Source organism: Chelonoidis abingdonii, chromosome 1 (assembly GCF_003597395.2).
Source record: "Chelonoidis abingdonii isolate Lonesome George chromosome 1, CheloAbing_2.0, whole genome shotgun sequence".
Taxonomy (NCBI): Eukaryota; Metazoa; Chordata; order Testudines; family Testudinidae; genus Chelonoidis; species Chelonoidis abingdonii.
The window spans coordinates 225,270,343-225,289,064 of record NC_133769.1 but is presented as its reverse complement, the minus strand read 5'-3'; the positions used below and the strand labels follow the sequence as shown (position 1 = coordinate 225,289,064).

Sequence of the window (18,722 nt, the reverse complement as noted above, 5' to 3'; positions counted from 1 at the left end):
ACGTTCCGGCTATTCACCTCACCGGCCATTCTATTCGGGCTCAAGCTTCATCTGCCGCCTTCCTGGCCCATGTTCCCATCCAGAAAATATGTCAGGCAGCTACCTGGTCATCGATTCACACCTTTGCCTCACATTACGCATTGGTTCAACAGTCCAGAGATGATGCAGCATTTGGCTCAGCAGTTTTGCATTCTGCAACATCTCACTCCGACCCCACCGCCTAGGTAGGGCTTGGGAATTGCCTAATTGGAATCGATATGAGCAAGCACTCGAAGAAGAAAAGACAGTTACTCACCTTTGTGACTGTTGTTCTTCGAGATGTGTTGCTCATATCCATTCCAAACCTGCCCTCCTTCCCCTCTGTTGGAGTAACCAGCAGGAAGGAACGGGAGGGCTGTTGGGTCGTCGGGGGTATATATCCGGCGCCATAACAGCGCCACTTCAGGGGGCGACCCAGCCAACCCACCGAGTGTTGCTAGGGTAAAAATCTTCCGATGAACGTGCATGCGGTGTGCACGCACCTAATTGGAATGGATATGAGCAATACATCTTGAAGAACAACAGTTACAAAGGTGAGTAACCATCTTTTTCAGTGGCATATTACAATCTCACTTTCTCCTGCACATGTTCTTTCTCCGTTCATTGCTTTCTTGAATGATTATATTTAAGGTCAGAGTTATGGGGAAAGATGTAAATAACATCTTGGGAAATGAAGCATTTTCTTATGTAGGGTATTTTTATTGAATTGCTAGCATTTTAATATCATTTGTATTCCAAATATATATTTTTCTTACTTGTCCTCATATCAGAAATTTGCCTTGATTTTCATTTGCCCAAATAAAGTTATATTGCTTATATAAGCAGATATTATAAGCATCCTGTTAGAGCTGTCTTTATAGTTTAGCTTTGCAGACTAAACTACGGAATATTTAAGGACATACTTATTCTAGAGGCACATGAAACTGACTTAGTTCCTGATCTTTCAGTTGGATCTGACTGTGTAGATGGATTTGTATACCTGCAAAGAGGCTCTTTGAAGCCATTGGGGTTCCACATGGGTGCAGAGGTCTCTGCATGATCTAGTTATAGGACTGGGGTCTTAAAGTGTATTAAGGCCAATCTTATTTATTCCAGTAGAGGCTAGTTTTAAAAAAAAATTATAAAAGTTCTATGTTGTACAAGCTACAAGTGGTAGAGAGTCTGTCTTGGTTCACCACACTAAATCTTAAAAATCCGCTTGCTTGGAAAGCTTTCTCAGATAACTGAAATCAACATTTGCAGAACGTAAGCCTTTCCTTTGCAGAATTTCTGATCTCAATGGTTGAGCATGAACAGAGTCAAACAAATATAGTACTGTCTTCCTGAATTTTGCAGATGGACAGCTCTAGCACCTCTACTGTTGTTGGTATCTTTACTAAGTTGCATCAGGGTGAGAACTGACCTTGAGACTTGTCAGTTTTTACTGCTACTACTCAGAATCTTTGGGCAGCTTTGGTAATGATGAGAATCAGGTCAATTTCACACTTCTGGAACTTAGAACATCAGTAGAGGAAAGCAGTAGAATTATTCCTAGGGGAGAAGGACCCAAAAGGAGAAGCTGAGTAATGGAGATCTCCCTGTACAGTAGCCAGAAATTTGACGGAAGGATAGGATAACAGATGGATAACATCCATCACAGGAGCAAGGAGACCAGGGTGTGGGAGTGCGGAATAGAATGTGTGAATGCTCCTTTCAGCAGGCAGTGGGAATTAGGGCTTCAAAGTCGTCAGACTCAAACTTATCAAAGGTTAATATGTATGATAAGATGGAGCCATTAAGTAGGATCCAGAAATATACTTCTACTTGGCATTGCTTGGGGACAGAGCAGGTCACTCCATTTTTTTTTGTCAGTTTTTGGCTAGCAGGTTTAGTTCTTGCTACTAGGTATCTGATACATTTATAAGTCCTGGTGTGTGCATGAATGAGGGGGATGCATAGAGGGATATATGAGAGAGCGTAAGTTAGAAAAGAGAAATAAATGACTGGGAGTGTAGTGTGCGAAAATGTAGGTAAGACAGCGAAGAACATAATGTAGGGAAAGATTGAGAGATGTGAATGGGTGGAGAAAGAGAGAAGGAAAAGGAGCAACCATAAGAAGGCACCACAGGAAAACATACCATTATAGGAAAGAAATTCTTAATAGACTTAATAGACCTGAACTTGTTTAATTACTAAAGCTGAACAGATTTGGGACTGGTGATTAATACTTGAATAAATGATTGTCTTAGAATACCTGAGGTGCTAGAGTTCTTGCTTTTCCACGATAACAAAAGTCGACAAATCTGTGATCTTTCCCAGATCCAAAGCTAAAAACGTTTCTTTCTAATGAGTATTTGGGGTCCTAGATCTGTGGAGGGATCTGCTTGGGCAGACCCTTACATCAGTGCAGAATGCCATTGACATAATATCTTAACATTCAAAATGGCCTGATTGATCTCAACAGAACTCCATAACGATCTGTCAGTGCAGATTTCTTTTCAAGATCGGGGAGCCTTGGACTAGAGTCCTCCACAGTTTGTCAGTGCAGATCTTTTTTCAGAATCTAGGGTTGTTCAGCTGGACTTCTCCAGGTAACAAAGGAGTCCATGAAGAAAAGTATAATTTTTACACTGGACTGCAGCTGCTGTTCTCATAGTTCAATTTCTGGTTACATTCCCTCTTCCCCCCCAACTTGTTTACATTATTTTTCTCAACAGGAGGATTTGTTAGCTGGGAGTAGCAGAGGATTAGGTTGTGCAAGGATGAGGTTGGAATATATTTGCTTCTGGCTGGGTGTATGTGTTTGGAAATGCTTGTTTGTTTGTTTATTTGTCAAATAAAGAAACTCCCCCATGCAGAAACTTAATTAATATAAAGGAAAGATGGAGAATGAAAACAAATTGTTGAAGTTTTCAGTTAAGGTTTCCATAAAAATCTTAACTCTTTATATTGGGCTCATGCATTGTAATAAGGAACTATGGTGATAGTGAGGGGTTACTGCCCATTATTGGCAAAAGTGTTTGGAGGGAGGAAAACCACGTGCCTTGCACCTATTGGCATAATTCTTATTGGAAGAAATTTTCAAGGAGATTTTGTGGCCTCTTCCTAGTCTTACACATCAAATCCCCGTAGTTTGGATTAAGTTCAAGGGACTAGTCCAGACTGGTTTGCTCAACCCTAATTCTAATGCATATATGCCAGGGGGCAGAGTTAAAGTTAGAGTGGTAAATTGTAATGAGAATTTCTTAACCCCTAGTATTTAGATTTTTTGGGAGGTAGAGTGATTTAAGATCTAATGAGTTACTATTCATCAAATAAGTTTTGACATTGTACCAAACTATAGAGAGTTGATAGATTTTAAAATTTGATCATGTTTGAGACCAGATGGTATTTTCAGTCTAAAAGCAAATGGACGATGCTTCTCCGGGGAGCCTCTGCATAATCTCATTCATGAGATTTGACGTGCCTGTGATGTGGGGGGGTCTGGAACCTTGTGGCAATGCCATTTGGTACCCTGAGGGCAATATGAGATGCAAGCCCTAGCTACCTTAGTTCCTTTCTGGCTGTCAAAGGCTGTGAACATAAGTGACCCCAGAGCAGTGTCCATTTCTGATTCTATTAGACATATACCTTTACTCACCTTGAGTAATTTTGTAATCATTATTAATTTGAGAATTCCTCAGCCCATCATCCATCTGGGTTGTACTGTTTACCAGTCTGTCATGAGTGGAAATGTGCAGAGATTTCTCTCTTTGGGGAATGTCTGTATGTATTCACTTTCTCTGCCCATCTTCCTCAGAGTTTTCTATACCTCCTTGAAATAATGAGGTTCAGGAAAAATGAACTGAGGTGTTTAGGGGTCATCTACCCTTTGTTCAAGCCCTGAATGTTCAATCACATGAGATGCTTTTGAGAGTCCCAAAGGGTACAGCTTTCCAGAGATTGTAGGAACTGTACAGGCATCTTGAGTGAAATCTTGGCCACAGTGAAGTTGAGGGGCATTTTGCCTTTGACCTCAAAGGGGCTAGGATTTCATTTCTTGAATAAGAGTGTGAGATATGCATAGGGAACTCTTGGACAACTATAGTTACTGGGCAAGTAACCTTTCTCTTCTTTATTTTTCTCAGGCACTGTGACTGATGAGAATTAAAGACCATGGATGAAGATGGACTTGAACTGCAGCCACATGAGCCAAATGCGTTTTTTGACCCAACAGGTTGGACAGGAGATAAAGCATATAAGGCCCTTCATGTTAAACATAAGAGAGATTATAACCAGGCAGTTGTCGTTAGTGAATCGAACTGTGCTGTTTTATTATTATTTTTTGACTGAATGCTGCACTTGTGATTTTATTTTTAGTTCAGAACAATGTAACTAAAATGTACTGGCTATAGGATACTCTGAAAGGAGAAATGTTTGGGGGTTATGGCAGAGGCTCAAAAATGGCTGACCTTATCCATAAAAAAATGTATGGTCTCTTTTAGTTGAATGCTAGAAAACTGGTCTATGTTAATTTGTCAAAGAAATGTCAGTGGCTAATACGAAAGTAACAGTTTTCTAGTGCTTTTTCAACTAGTATATAATAGATATGGTCAAAGATACCAGAATGCTTGTGGTAGATAGATACGTTGTTTATTATCTGAAGACAAATTGTAATAATTTACAGCCGATAAATATCAGCTATGTTCCTTGAATTACTGTGGATGTTTTAAACATTGGTTTAATTATATTTTTCAGGATCTGATGCAGCACATATGGATGGAGATCAGATTGTTGTGGAAGTGCAAGAAACAGTATTTGTTTCAGATGTGGTGGACTCAGACATAACTGTGCATAACTTTGTTCCTGATGATCCAGATTCTGTAGTCATCCAAGATGTCATTGAGGATGTTGTTATTGAAGATGTTCAATGCTCAGATATCATGGAAGAGGCAGATGTGTCTGAAACTGTCATTATTCCTGAACAAGTGCTGGGCACAGAGGTAGCTGATGAGGTTTCTTTAGCACACTGCACTGTTCCAGATGACGTTTTAGCTTCTGACATAACAGCAGCAGCATTGTCTATACCAGAACATGTACTGGCAAGTGAATCAATGCATGTACCTGAAGTTGGGCACGTGGAACATGTGGTTCATGATAATGTTGTAGAAGCAGAAATTGTCACCGATAGTCTGGGAGAAGATGTAGTTTCTGAAGAAGTGTTGGTAGCAGACTGTGCCTCGGAAGCAGTGATTGATGCCAATGGAATCCCTGTGCAGCACCAAGATGATAAGGGCAACTGTGAAGATTACCTTATGATTTCCTGTAAGTTTATGGGGAAAGCAGTAAAGACAGCAGTAACGACGTTGACTAGGGTGCTGTTTGAAAATGTTTGTTCCTTTTAAATAATGCCAGAGAGAGAGTTTTCTGAAATAGTTATAAACACAAAGTCTCATAAATGTGCATGAATATTTTCAGTTATAATTGTGTTCCTGCTGAGGTGGTTTATTTATTAAGCTAATATAGATAAAGTAGTTCTTCTAGCTATGTGATTATTAAAATAATCCTTTTAAAATAAAATACTCATGTATTAGTTTACAGAACAATATTTTATATGAATAGTTTCTGTAACAAAGGTGTAAAATGCCATTTACTTAATAACAACTGTAAGAAATAAACCTGGCATTGCTCCAGTATATGTTGCAAAATCACTAAGAAAGCAAAAGAATGGTCTCACATAAGTGGAAGAGGGACAGCCACAGAACTGTTCTATTTTTCTGCAGTTTGAAAAATGTCTTGCATCTGAAATATTATTCTTAATGCTTTTGCTAAGCTCCTCTTTTAGATATATAAATACATAAATAAATTTCTTTTCTGTTAGAATATGTTTTTTTCTCTTGAATAAACTGACCATGTGAAGTCACACAATTAGTAAAAAGGACAGCCACTATTGCACATAATTGGGAAGCTACCTTGAACTCAAGATTTTGGTTTTTGAATTTTTTTAAGCCCCTTTGTACCAGTAGAATGGTATACTAGAATTGCAATATTAAAACTTGTTTGTGTGTGGCAGGGAGGGAGGGAACAAACAGGGACACTACCAGATCATAAAGTCAGTTCCCCTGTGGGAAATAACCCTTTGCTCAAACTAACACTGATTTTAGTGGTGTAATCTGATTAACATTCTTGTGTCCTGTATAATTTATGAAAGTAATGCTATTAATCAGGTTTTTGTCATAGAATCATTGTATCATTTAGCACATTTACACTGATCCTTGCAGGATTATTTGTTTTTGTCTAGATTTTAATGACTCACATAATGGAACTTAACTGACTTTATATATTGATTCTTGCTTCATTTCCAGTACAGGTTCTTTGACTAGTTGTTCTTTGAATATTTCTTTTTTAATTGAATTTTAGTTTGTTTTGGGTTAACTATGATATCATCTTCCGCACTTATGGATTTGCATAATTCTTCTCTTTGCCTCCATGATCACTTGATTTCTTAATTCCCTAATATTTGATTTCCTAGTGTCGAATACCCTTGTGTAGCTGTGTTTTAAATTAATATGGAGATCAAATTAATGGTCCCTAGCTAAGAAACCATCCTTTTGTACTTCTTAACTGTAGAGAATCATTTACTGAAAACATAAGAGACCCTCATCATGTTTAACAGAAACAAGGTTTTTTATTCTTAGTCAGTTACTTCTGCATGGTAAGAAGTAGATCCAGAGTGGTTCCTCCCCTGACTTGATTCTTTATTTTCATTGCTATTAAATGCTCATGTGTTCTTAAATATTTTTGTAATATATTTGGCCCTTCTAGCTCAGGTACTTAAGTAAATTTAGTATTTTATATTCCTCTTTTGTTGCAAAGTGTATCTATTGTTTTCCTTTATATTTTGAATTGAAAGTACATTCTAGAATTTGAGTTAAATGAAAGTTTCCTCCATTACCCTCTACTGTATTTAAAGCCTGCCTAACAAGTTTTACTGCTTTTGAAGTCAGGAGGTTAGTACTCCTTCTTGTTAAGTGGAGATTGTCTAATCTGAATAGTCAGTTCATTACAGAAGAAAAATCAAATGATTTTTAAATTCAAATCTCTCCTCTTTATATCTGTAGTGTATGTTTGTCTTGATCTTCACGCTCAGTCTTCTTCCTTCTTCAGTTGCACTTGGTACTAGATGGCTCTCAGAGAAGATCACCAACATTAATCTCACCTTTGATTTTTTTTTCCCCCCAAATCCCTGAAATCATCCTTGATTCTATCACAACTTTTTTCAGTTATGTTTATCTAAATTAATCATTTTGGGCAAATGAGTGAGTAGAATTTTGCAAGGTTGACTTAATCTAAGGTTCCTGCATCATAGTGTCTAAATGCTGCCGGTTGCCATGTATACTACAATACATGGACATTTTGCCTGTTTTCTTGGGAATACTTTTGCCCTTTGTATTATGCTCTGTCACTTGAGAGGCAGAATATTACTCAATCACTTTATATGGGTCACAAGTTATCTGTCCCATGTTCTTCAATGGAATTCCTAGGTAAGATCACTTACCACCTTCTTGCTGTCTGTTGATTCCCTTTCATTGTTTTTCCTTTGCTGGATAGGCTACTCTTTGTACCTGGCTTCTTCTTAATCTGATCATCATCTCATTATTTAAGATTGGTTTAGCTGTTGCTCAGGTGAGAATGGCTGAATGAGTGTGTAACAATTGAATGGCTCCACACATGCTTTTCTTATTCCCTCTTCCTATTCATGGACTGAACCTGCATTTTCTTTTCTGATGGTACTTGTCTTAGTGAGCTCCTTTCTGTGAGACTTTCCTTCAGCAAATTTATCTGCTGTTTGAATCATCCCATTATAAATAAAATCTCTGATGTATATGAGACTGCTTTGATTTCCTTGGTATGCATTCTGTTTCCAAAATAATGCTTCTTACCACTAGTGATACCTTCTTTTTGTGTAGATACTGTCTTTGTGATACCTTCTTTTTGTGTAGATACTGTCTTTGCTTGTATTCAGAAACTCCAGTTGTTTGATCTGAACGGGGTCTTGGCTATTTATACCTAACTCAACTCTGCCTTTGGATCCCTAAGCAGAGAATGAAAACCACTGCCTGCTGTTAAGCAGCATAGAAAAGGATTCCAAAGGTTTTGATAAACCACACTTTTCCTTTTATCCATGCCAGAAAGTCATTTAAGGAGGACTCTTGATATATCTTGGCCAAAAGGGGACAGATTATGGACAGATATACATCAACCCAACTCCTTTAGCCATAGACCAAAATTATGAGTTGGAAAGCCATTTGTCCCTAAATGGAAATGTAGCATTTTAGTAAAATGTTAAAAAATTACCACAGACAGAAAGATGTTGGAGTTTATCAGGGAGGACGGTACCTTAGAGCTGGACATCCAACTGACATTAAGGTTTCTACATTTCTGATTTTATTCAGTTTGTCAAAGCAGCAGACATGCAATTAGCTTTTTGTGGCTGAACACTAAATAGCTAAATAGTGTTCTATTGCTGAACACTAGCAATAGAAACAGCTCCATCAGAAGAGAAGTTGTGCTGGATGTTCTCAGTATATTTTGTGCAATAAGAATGGTAAAATATAAGTAATCAATATAGGAAATCTGAAGAGATGAAGGCTAACCTAGGAAACTTTTTGTATTGGTCCAGTATTCCGCAAATCAAGGAAATTATATGATGTCAACAGATACAGCAGGCACATTACATTGGCATCCTAATCAGGCCTAGAGTAAGAAATATTTGATTCATGTACCAGAACCAACATTTTCAGTACAGGACTTTTTCAGACCCAAGGTATTCACAAAGATGGTAACAGTGATTGTATAATTACTTAGGTTTAGAAGGGGCATGTTCTCTCCCGTCCCCTGGATGATATTTTTATAAAGTTAAGAGCAATGGACCTAGTGAATGGAACCATAATCCATATGACTTCAGTATTGAAGAATCATGGTTTTTTAGCAGATATAAAAAATGTTTTTGTTTTACAGGCTGTGTTCATCAACAACCTGGGAGTACAGAGCTATTTTCTCTTGAGGCGATCCTTAAAGGTGCAAGACATAATAGTTTTTTCCCTCCAAAAAAGTAACATTTGCTGTCAGACCCTATTTAACCATTATAATGGTACTTCGCATAACTGTCCTGGCCAAGAATGTTTATGAGATCACTGTGTGTTGATCATAAGATGGAAGACATTAGGATACATTGGTAAGAGTAATATTCAAGAGCTTAGTTTTTACTATGCTGAGTAGACAGGAGCCAAATTTTAGGAATTGGAGCTACTTTGCTGCAGAGCCCACCAAGACCGACTAATGACAGATATCAGTCTTGAGTCCTGGGAAACTTATCTATGATAGATTTCTGTTTCTTGGGATTGTAGGAAGTTCGCAGTGTCATCTTACATTAAAGAAATGTCAGGATGGCCTGGCGTTGTGTTAGACACCATCATAACAGTGTTCTGTGTGGAAAAGAAAGTGGGCACAAGATATACTAGACTACATCAGGAAGTAAAATTGCCATTTCAGTGTACAGAAAGTCTAGTCTTTCAGTTGCAGTACAAATAAACAGGTAAATGTACAGATTGAGCGAAAGGTCAGTTTGGGAAATACAGCCTGTTTAGGAACCTACTTGAGTATAAACATTATGGAAGAATGCAACAACCTTTTGCGTTAAGGAAATACTAAACTAAGCAAGTTGTTCTAGAAGCTGGCAAACAACTTCTCCTAAGTATTTTGTTTGTTACCTGTGATAGTGAGAATCTATGGCAATGTAAGGACAGAACTCATGTTGTTGTTGTTGTTCCTGACTGGCTCCAGAGACCTGGGGCCAGATTCTTAGTGAAATTGATGTAAATGTGGAGTTGTGTTTTTTTTTGATTCAAGGACTGGATGGATTTAGTGTTTATTGATGAATATGTGCATGTAAAAGGATGGCACCTGAATTGTGCCCAATTTGTATATTTTTGGAGTAGAGAAATCTAAGAAGGTTATATCATTTGGTCTTTCCAGGGTCACATTTTGACATAGTTTGTAGTGCAATTTGTTCATATATAAGAATTTTTCATTTTAGATTTAATGTTTGGTGGGAGGCAAATGCTGTAGTGGTATGATGATTGTGGGTGATCACTTGTTACCGAGTATGATCATCTTCCATGGGAGTTATGGGTCCTCCGGTAGCTAATAAGACCAGTTCTTGAACCACGTGTTCTATTTCAATGAGGACAGATGTTTTCAGGCTCAGCATGAGGCTGTTGACCATGACTGGAGACCAGTCTTTCCTTCCTCCTGCACCTCTTGTCCTCTTCAGCTTGTTGGCGAGAAAGTTCAAAATGCAGGGGACCATCACGTAGGACTTCACTCCATTTTAAGCGATCCTAAGCAAGCGTCTCCCAAGTATCAATGTCAATATTACATTTTTTTAGGTTGTCCTTCAGCAAGTCCTTATAACGCTTCTGTTGTCCACTCACATTACGGTAGCAGTATAGTAGACAACAGATTAATTCAATGTTATTAACATGTAAGCTATATTTTGTTTTTCCTTGTACTGCTCTTAGTCATTCCCAGATTATCTCTTGGTCTTACTGTTCTTCCTCCATATGGAGACTATCTAGATATGCTTTAGATTAGGGGTTCTCAAAATTTTTCATGTTGTGGACTACATTAACAGATTCTTTGATGGACCACTTCTACCTTTGCACATAATTGTGCAGTCCACCTTCCTCTTCCATTTGTGATCATGTAAAATCACTGTAGCGACTATAGCAATTGCATACATAGAAAAGTAACATTAGGAAAATGTATTTTTCACCATTTTTAAAGTAAGTTTAGCAACTGGAAATGAGAAAAGAGCCAGCATCATGTGATCATGAGCTCTGTGAAGACCACCAGCAAGTGAGCATGCATTCTTTGAGAAATTAAATTAACAGATAGGAACACATTTTCCTTTTTTACTTCCAGGAGGGAGAATATAAGAAAATGGCAGCATCCTGTGTTTGGCGCATTCATGGGTAAGACAGGTATGGGGTAGTACCCTTGGATAGGTCATGTATTTAAATTAAAAATTCAAGCATCTAAGAGACGTCACATTTTAAACATTGACTAGGTTGATGTTTGTAAACCTTCTTTTCTCTAACAGAGGTTGAGAAGCTTGAAAAATAAGGAAAATGCGTGGAAAGTGTTCATTTAAAAAAAAATTCACTATATAACCAAAATAACTTTTTTAGACTGCACCCTAAAATAAGTAATTACAAGGATGATACCAAAGCCCAAATAAACCAGTATAGACAGATGCTTCAGTATGACAGGAACACTACATGTCTTGATCACTAATGAACCACCCAGCTAGACTGTGGATAGCAGACAATGGTCAGCAGCTGCAGTCAAACTATACTTCAGTGGAAACATGCTTTATACATAGAGCCAATTGGAGAGGGAAATGGTGTTATTCCTGCTGGGATATATTTTGTTTCCTCCTTGTTTCCATCTCATCTTCTAATTTCCTTTGCCTTCTTTCCTTATTTCTGATGATGTCGTCTTGTACTCTTTCCCATCCTTTCTTCCCCACTTTTCTCCTATTAAATTTACTACACTATTCATCGTATTTTCTACTCTTTTCCTCTAATCTGCCAAGCACTGCTAGCATGTTAATGCTGCAAACTCTCCCAGAAATATGTGTGAGAATTTTTCCTCCAAGGGGAAAATTTGGTCCTATATTTCTACACATACTCACATTTTAAAAGTTTGGCACGTTTTTGTTGTGTTTCTTAAATAGGATTATTAAAGGATGCTTATATTAAATAGGAGTCATATTTGAGGTGTTTATATAATGAGAAGGGGAGTCAAGAAACAAACTAATTATAATTGTGTACGTTGACATATGCACCAATTGCTTTAAAATTACATCTTTCACAAAGGTTACTCTCCAGCGTAGGAAGACCTTATCCTTTGTCTGGAGGAGAAGGAACTGAGTTTCTGATTCATAAGCCAGAAACCTATACATTATTAAAAAAAATAATTTAAAAAACAAAAACACCCCCACCACACTCTACAAATAGAAGTTTATTGTTTTTAAAAAGAAAACCAAAAACAATCCCTGCCTAACATAGTATTCCGGGGTCTAGAACTTTCAGTTATTTTTTTCCTTGTTAAAGACTTGTTCCTGCATCCATTTAAGTCAATGGCAAATTTCCTGTTGACTTCAGTGGTGCAGTATCAAGCCCTATTGATGAGAAAGTGCTGATAATCAATCCAGAAGGGAGTAATTAAATCCTACAGAAGGAACAAAACAAAAAAAGTATACTTAAAGAATGGTAGTAATACATTTTCCCCCCCCTGCTAGAATTTTATTTATGGTTGGGGTCTCATGTATATTCCAAGGAATTTTTTATAAAAGTGCATCCAGGTAGCTGAGAACACCTCCTGTAAGGTTGCATTTTCAAAGTGATCAGTAATAACATATCACCATAAGGTCTTGCCTTTTTTCTCAGTTTAAAAAGTTCTGAGTTTCATTACAGCTATGTTAACAAGGACATTATCTTTTGATCTATGGTCTTGTTCCTAAAGGCATTTCAGATAGTACTCTTGGTTTTCTTGGACTTTGGAAGCAATGTATTATGCAATGTATTCATTCATCATTCACTTGAAAAAATAGTGTTTGGTGCATTCTTGCTGCCATTTCTCGTGATGGGACTAGTAGATTAAAGAACATTTTTAATATTTTGTTATGTAATATAATGCGTAATATTCTCTGCAAATAATGATAGCTACTAATTTACATTCCTTGTTGAGAAATTTTATGCATGTGTAAACGTATGTATAGTATGGATGAGAGAGACAATATATTGATTTGTATATGGTGTAAAGGTTTTATGTTGTCATAATTGCACAGTAATAATAATAATAATAATAATAATAAATACCTAATTTTGTATAGCGCTTTGCATCAGTAGATCTCAAAGCACTTCACAAAGGAAGTCAGCATGGTGCTCAGGCTGGCTTCATTGTTCATAAGTGGCAAAACCATGATTGACTAATGCGGATCATTCCAGATGAGCCAATAAGACTTTTATACCATGACATCATGTGCTGTGTATATGCCACATGTTGCAGAAAGCTATTGGAAATTTTTTAGTGTTTTAAAAGATTTTATTGATACTGTTTTGCATTTCTTTTCCTCTAAAATTTGTGCCTTTTGTTACCGTTATTCCAAACTATACATGACTTTGAAGGAGCCATAAAAACCTCAAAAAGAGACGTAAAGTATTTATTGTACGTAACGTCATATATTTTAAGTCCAGTTCTTTGGACTCTGCCAGTGCTAGAAGAAAATGCTGGATCCTGTTGGAAATGGGAAATCCCTGTAGGGTTGTGAGATAGTGGACTTTGTGAGCCTGTGGAAATTAATATTTTAGGATAAAAGTCCACATTTGGGCAAAGAAATATTTTATTATGGTATGTGTTTTAAAAAGATGTCAGGTTTCTGAAGCTGCTTATGAGGTTGCTGTGTTAGAAGCACTACCAGTACTAGTGGATTAGTGGGCAGAGAGCTGGTGAGCCAGTTAAAAACTGCATGAAAAATAAATTTATCACATGAATGTGGGTATATGTGTGTGAACTATATTTTCATTCTGCTGCTTGGAGAAAGTCCATTGAGGAACAGCAATGGAACAGGCACAGTCTTCCTTTAAGAGATTGTTTTGCAATGAATTCAAAATAATAGTGGGGAATGGATATAGGACTGTAATACTACATACAATTTAAATTCCTTTCTGTAGGGAAGTTGACAGGAATTAATGGAATCAGAATTTGTCAATGTTAGAGTGTCAGTTCATTAGTTTGAAACTGAACATGGTCCATTCTTTTATGAGCAAGCAGGGTCTGGGATTGCTTAAAATGTTGCTGCTTGGTTAGTGAGAAAGACAAACCTGGTGTTTTTGTGTAGTTAACCCCCTTTCTAGCCAACTAAAGGAGCAGTATTAATAGGCTTAGAATGGAGCTAGGTCCAGTTCTCAGCTGAAGGGACATCTGTAATAGGTGGCCTTACGGGAGAGGTGAGAGGAGTGAAGGACAGCTCTTGACAGGAAGGGAGTTAATAGCTTTTTGGATGTGTGTGTGGAGGGGAGAAAGTCATTAAAAATTGAAGAAGTGTATGAAACATGGGCTATAGAATAAGTACTAGTATGCTGTTTTTTTCTTACTGCAGTTTGCTATTTTGGGATATGTCTTGATAGTTGCCATTCATCTTCTCCTCTTTGCTCCAAATTGTAGTACTGGTTCTCTATATTAGTGGTCAAGGAAGGGCAACCTAGAGAAGTTGTGAAGCAGTTTTGTGTTCTTCGCTGTGGCTGTTCCTGTCTCTTACTGCCTTCATCACCAGTATATTTTGACTAGCTTGGTTTGAAATAGGGCATAAGGGCTGCCCATTTCATCAAGTAATGCAAGAATGCTGCTACCTTTTTTCCTAATAGAGTGGTGCAGCTTATCACTTTTATCTTATCTAGATGGTGAAAATTTTGCGTCTTGGATTTGCTTTAATCTCTCTCTCCTTTTTTTTTTTAAGGAATCTTAAGCAATTCTTTGTGTGGCTTCTTCCACTGCAGTGTCAAACCAGTAAATTTATTTTCATTTTTAACCATTTTAAAACTGAAATGACAAAGCAAATCCTCTTTCATTTGCAGCTGTTTGTATAGATTGTGTGATCATATCATAAAATCATATCATAATTTGTCTTTGTAGTGGATGATACTGGGAAGATAGAACATGAAGGTTCTGCTGAAATTACCATGGAAGCAGATTCAGAAAGTGATCTGTGTAAAGTGGACAGCATTTGTCCAGAAGTCATCAAAGTATATATCTTCAAAGCTGATCCTGGAGAAGATGATTTAGGTAAATCAGCATGGTCATTTTAGAGTATTCTAACTTTACTTCTGAAATCCTGTATACTCTGAGACTATGGTTTTTCTCAAATCATGTATGAAGAGCCATAATGTAATTTGGTAGAAATATACTTTAAAAAAACACTTTTATTCTGGTTTTCTTAATTAGGAGGCACAGTAGACATTGTGGAGAGTGAATCTGAGAATGATCATGGAGTGGGACTACTGGATCAAAACAGCAGTGTTCGTATTCCAAGGGAAAAAATGGTTTACATGACTGTAAATGAGTCTCAGCATGAAGATGAAGATTTAAGTAAGTAGGTGGCCTTTTTTTGGGGACAGAGTTTCTATTTTCAATTATGGGAAATTGTTATTAATGCTGTTTATTCTTAATTCCTTTTTCTGTTAGACGTTGCAGAAATTGCTGATGAGGTTTATATGGAAGTGATTGTAGGTGAAGAAGATGCAGCAGTGGCCCATGAACAGCAAATTGATGACACTGAAATTAAAACTTTTATGCCCATAGCTTGGGCAGCAGCTTACGGTAGGTCAGGTACAAGCACTTCTTCAAGACTGGGATTGGTGGTAGCAAAATATCTGCAAAAGCATTTACAATTAGAATGTTATGGCATTATAAATAAATAGGTATATCTCCCATTATTATTATTATTATCTTCTAGAACTGGAAGGGACTCTGGAAGGTCATTGAGTCCAGCCTCCTACCTTCACTAGCAGGACCAAGTACTGATTTTTGCCCCAGATCCCTAAATGGCCCTCTCAAGGATTTAACTCACAGCCCTGGGTTTAGCAGGCCAATGCTCAAACCACTGAGCTATCCCTCTCCCAAATGTGTTCCAAAACGCTGTCGCTCATGCATTTCTAAACAGATTCCTGAAAAGGAAGATGAAATTTTAAAGCAAGCCTCTCTTTGTTTCCATTTTAAGAGGCATTTCCTTCATATTAATAATGTAGAAGGAGGTACAGCAGGAAGTACACAGTCTTCCAGCTGAAAAATTGTATCTTGAGTACCTCTGGCCTTCACAGTTTTGGTGTACAATAAAGGCTGACTTGGAAATAGAGAGATGAATATTTTTGTCAAAAGTGACAACCAGGAGAATGTAGGATTCATATAAATCTTAGCTGAGAAGCAAAATGTGACTTTATTTTGGGGTGCGTGGATGAGTGCATAAATATATAATCTGGTGCTTGGAAAATGAAATACTTTAAAAAAGCAAGCAGGACGGGGACACTGTTACTGTACTTTCCATTTAAATAATTCTTGAGTTGTTCTCCAATATTTCAGAATTGTTGTTCTTGAATTTTGGTATCTGGGCACTAAAGAGATCTGAACTGACTTTTCTCCTTGTTGGAGTAGGTCATTTATGTATTTATGTTATAGAAGCACTCAGGTACCTCATCAAGATGGGGACTCTATATGCTAAGTGCTGTCCAGACACATAGTCGGAGACAGTCTTTGCCCCAAAGAGTTTACAGTATAATTTTAAATAAATTGCAACAAATGGTGTAACAAATTAAAGAATGAAGGAGGAAGGATAAAGGCAACAGTGATAGGAACACATGGCTAAGTAGCTGTGTGAGTCATTTAAAAAAAAAATCCCTTTCGTATACCTACCTGTCCTTTATTAGTTGAAAGTTTCACATACTCCTCACAGTTGAAGTGAATGTTGAGGGGATTTGAAGAACAACAGGGTAATGACTGTACAGATTTAGAGATGGCAATCGAAGTTGGCATTAGCAGCAACCTGGAAGGGATGAGGTGAGAGGTAACACAGTAAGATAGAACAGTTTCTCTCAAACTTGAGACGCCGCTTGTATAGGGAAAGCCCCTGTCGGGCCAGGCCAGTTTGTTTAGCTGCCGCATCCGCAGGTCTGGCTTACCACAGCTCCCTCTGGCCATTGGTTCGCTGCAATGGGAGCCGCTGGAAGCAGCGCCCAATACATCCCTTAGCCTGTGTCGTTTCCAGCAGCTCCCATTGGCCTGGAGCAGTGAACTGCGGCCAGTGGGAGCTGTGATCGGCTGGACCTGTGGACGCAGCAGGTAAACAAACCGGCCCGGCCCGCCAGGGGCTTTCCCTAAACAAGCAGCGTCCCGAGTTTGGGAAACACTGAGGTAAAAGAATGGATAAGTGGGTAGGGGCAGCATACTGAAGGGCCTTAAAAGATAAGGAGAAGAAAATTGAATTTCTGATGGGAAAGGGATGCCAGTGGATGTACTCAAAAAAGGAGGAGCAATATGGGCAGAATCTTAACCCCTATGTGGATGGACGTGAGTGGACTGAAGTGGATTTTCCAGGATAGAGAAGGAGGAGATAGATGATTAGGGCTTGGATGAGAGTGTTAGTTGTGCAGGCAGAGAAAATTCTAGATCTTAAAAATGTTTTTGAGGAAGAAGCAGCAAGGTTGGAACATATTTTGGATGTGTGGTACTAGAGAGAATGGAATAAAAGATGACATCTCGATTACAGATCTAAGTGACATGGAACATGGTGGGGTTGTCAGTAGTGTCAGAAAAGGGGCAATGAAATGCTGAGGAAATGATTGGAAAAGATGAAGAGAACCAGGAGAAGATGGTGACATAAAAGGCAAGGAGAAGAAATATGTCAAGAAGGAGAATGTTTGTTAAAAAGTGCTGAGAGATCAATGAGGGTGAGGGTGGAGTTGAGACCTTAGATTTGGCCATGAAGAATTCATGCGAGACCTCAGTGAGTGCAGTTTCAATGGGGATCCAGAATGGAGTTTAAAGAACTCAAGTCAATCTAAAGTGATCTTTTAGGGTGTGGGAAACAGTAATGTGCTTGTATTGTCAGGATTTGGGATTTGATGGGAGAGGTGAGAAAAGGGGAGCAGAAGTCGTGGCCTGGAAGGCCTGAGTGTCACTGGGGTAGGTTGAAGATGGCTTAGAGGAGATCAGATGAGAAACCTCAAAGTCAGTGACAGGTTCAAAGGAGGAAAGAGTGATGGAGGTAATGTTACTGGGGAGACTTAAAAAAAAAAATAAATCACATTTTATTTATTTTTCTGTTGTAGTGTGGCAGAATCCAGTGGCTCTACTACTTTCCATTCTAGAAAGTAGGGAAAACAGTTTCCTGTATTTGAGAATATTTAGGTCCAATTTTGTCATGTCATAATCTGTAAGGACCCTTGTGTACATAGCTCAGTTATGTTTTGTTGTCAGATGTGAAATTGGTTCCCACTTCCAAAGTCATCTGTCACCTGCCACACAGACTCTTCAGCCCTTTCTCTGGCTTTCCTCAGCTGATACATGAAGTTCAGAATCCTCAGGTTATGCATGAGTCTGTTCCTGCCTGCATTTTTTCTTTCATTCATTCCTAAAAACCACTTCAACTCTTTGCTTTTATTTAGCTGCTTCCTTTGTCGTCTTCTCATTCTTGTCTTCACACCTTCTTATATGCTACCTCTTTCACCTTGAACTGCCTCCTTCTCCTGGAGCATAAAGAGACCACTCCTTAAAGCTTACATATTCCACAAAATCTTATCAATGTTAAACAACCAACGAAAGATGTGTTCTTCTTCGAGTGATTGCTCATATCCATTCCAGTTAGGTGTGTGCGCGCCGCGTGCATAGCCGTCGGAGAAACTTTTACCCTAGCAACACTCAGCGGGTCGGGTGGGCGCCCCCTGGAGTGGCGCCACCATGGCGCCGCATAAATACCCCAGCCGACCCGGCCACCCTTCAGTTCCTTCTTACCACCCGTGTCGGTCGTTGGAAGAGTGGAGTGCAGTTTACCTGAGCTCCGCATTTTCCCTAGCTAATCGCTCGTTTTTTGTTCTTTGTTACTT

The 18,722-nt window shown here is 38.3% G+C and overlaps 1 protein-coding gene across 3 annotated transcripts in view; it reads left to right on the top strand.

Moving 5' to 3' along the window:
- The window catches only part of ZFX (zinc finger protein X-linked), a 34,699-nt gene that overhangs the window by 7,986 nt on the left and 7,991 nt on the right, over positions 1 to 18,722 (top strand). For all 3 annotated transcript variants that reach the window (XM_075059893.1, XM_032772434.2, XM_032772433.2), the window contains exons 2-6: positions 4,146 to 4,234; positions 4,756 to 5,322; positions 14,761 to 14,910; positions 15,070 to 15,213; positions 15,310 to 15,444. In XM_075059893.1, the coding sequence (XP_074915994.1) occupies positions 4,174 to 4,234; positions 4,756 to 5,322; positions 14,761 to 14,910; positions 15,070 to 15,213; positions 15,310 to 15,444 (1,057 nt within the window). In that variant the 5' untranslated portion in view covers positions 4,146 to 4,173. The remainder of the gene's footprint in view (positions 1 to 4,145; positions 4,235 to 4,755; positions 5,323 to 14,760; positions 14,911 to 15,069; positions 15,214 to 15,309; positions 15,445 to 18,722) is intronic.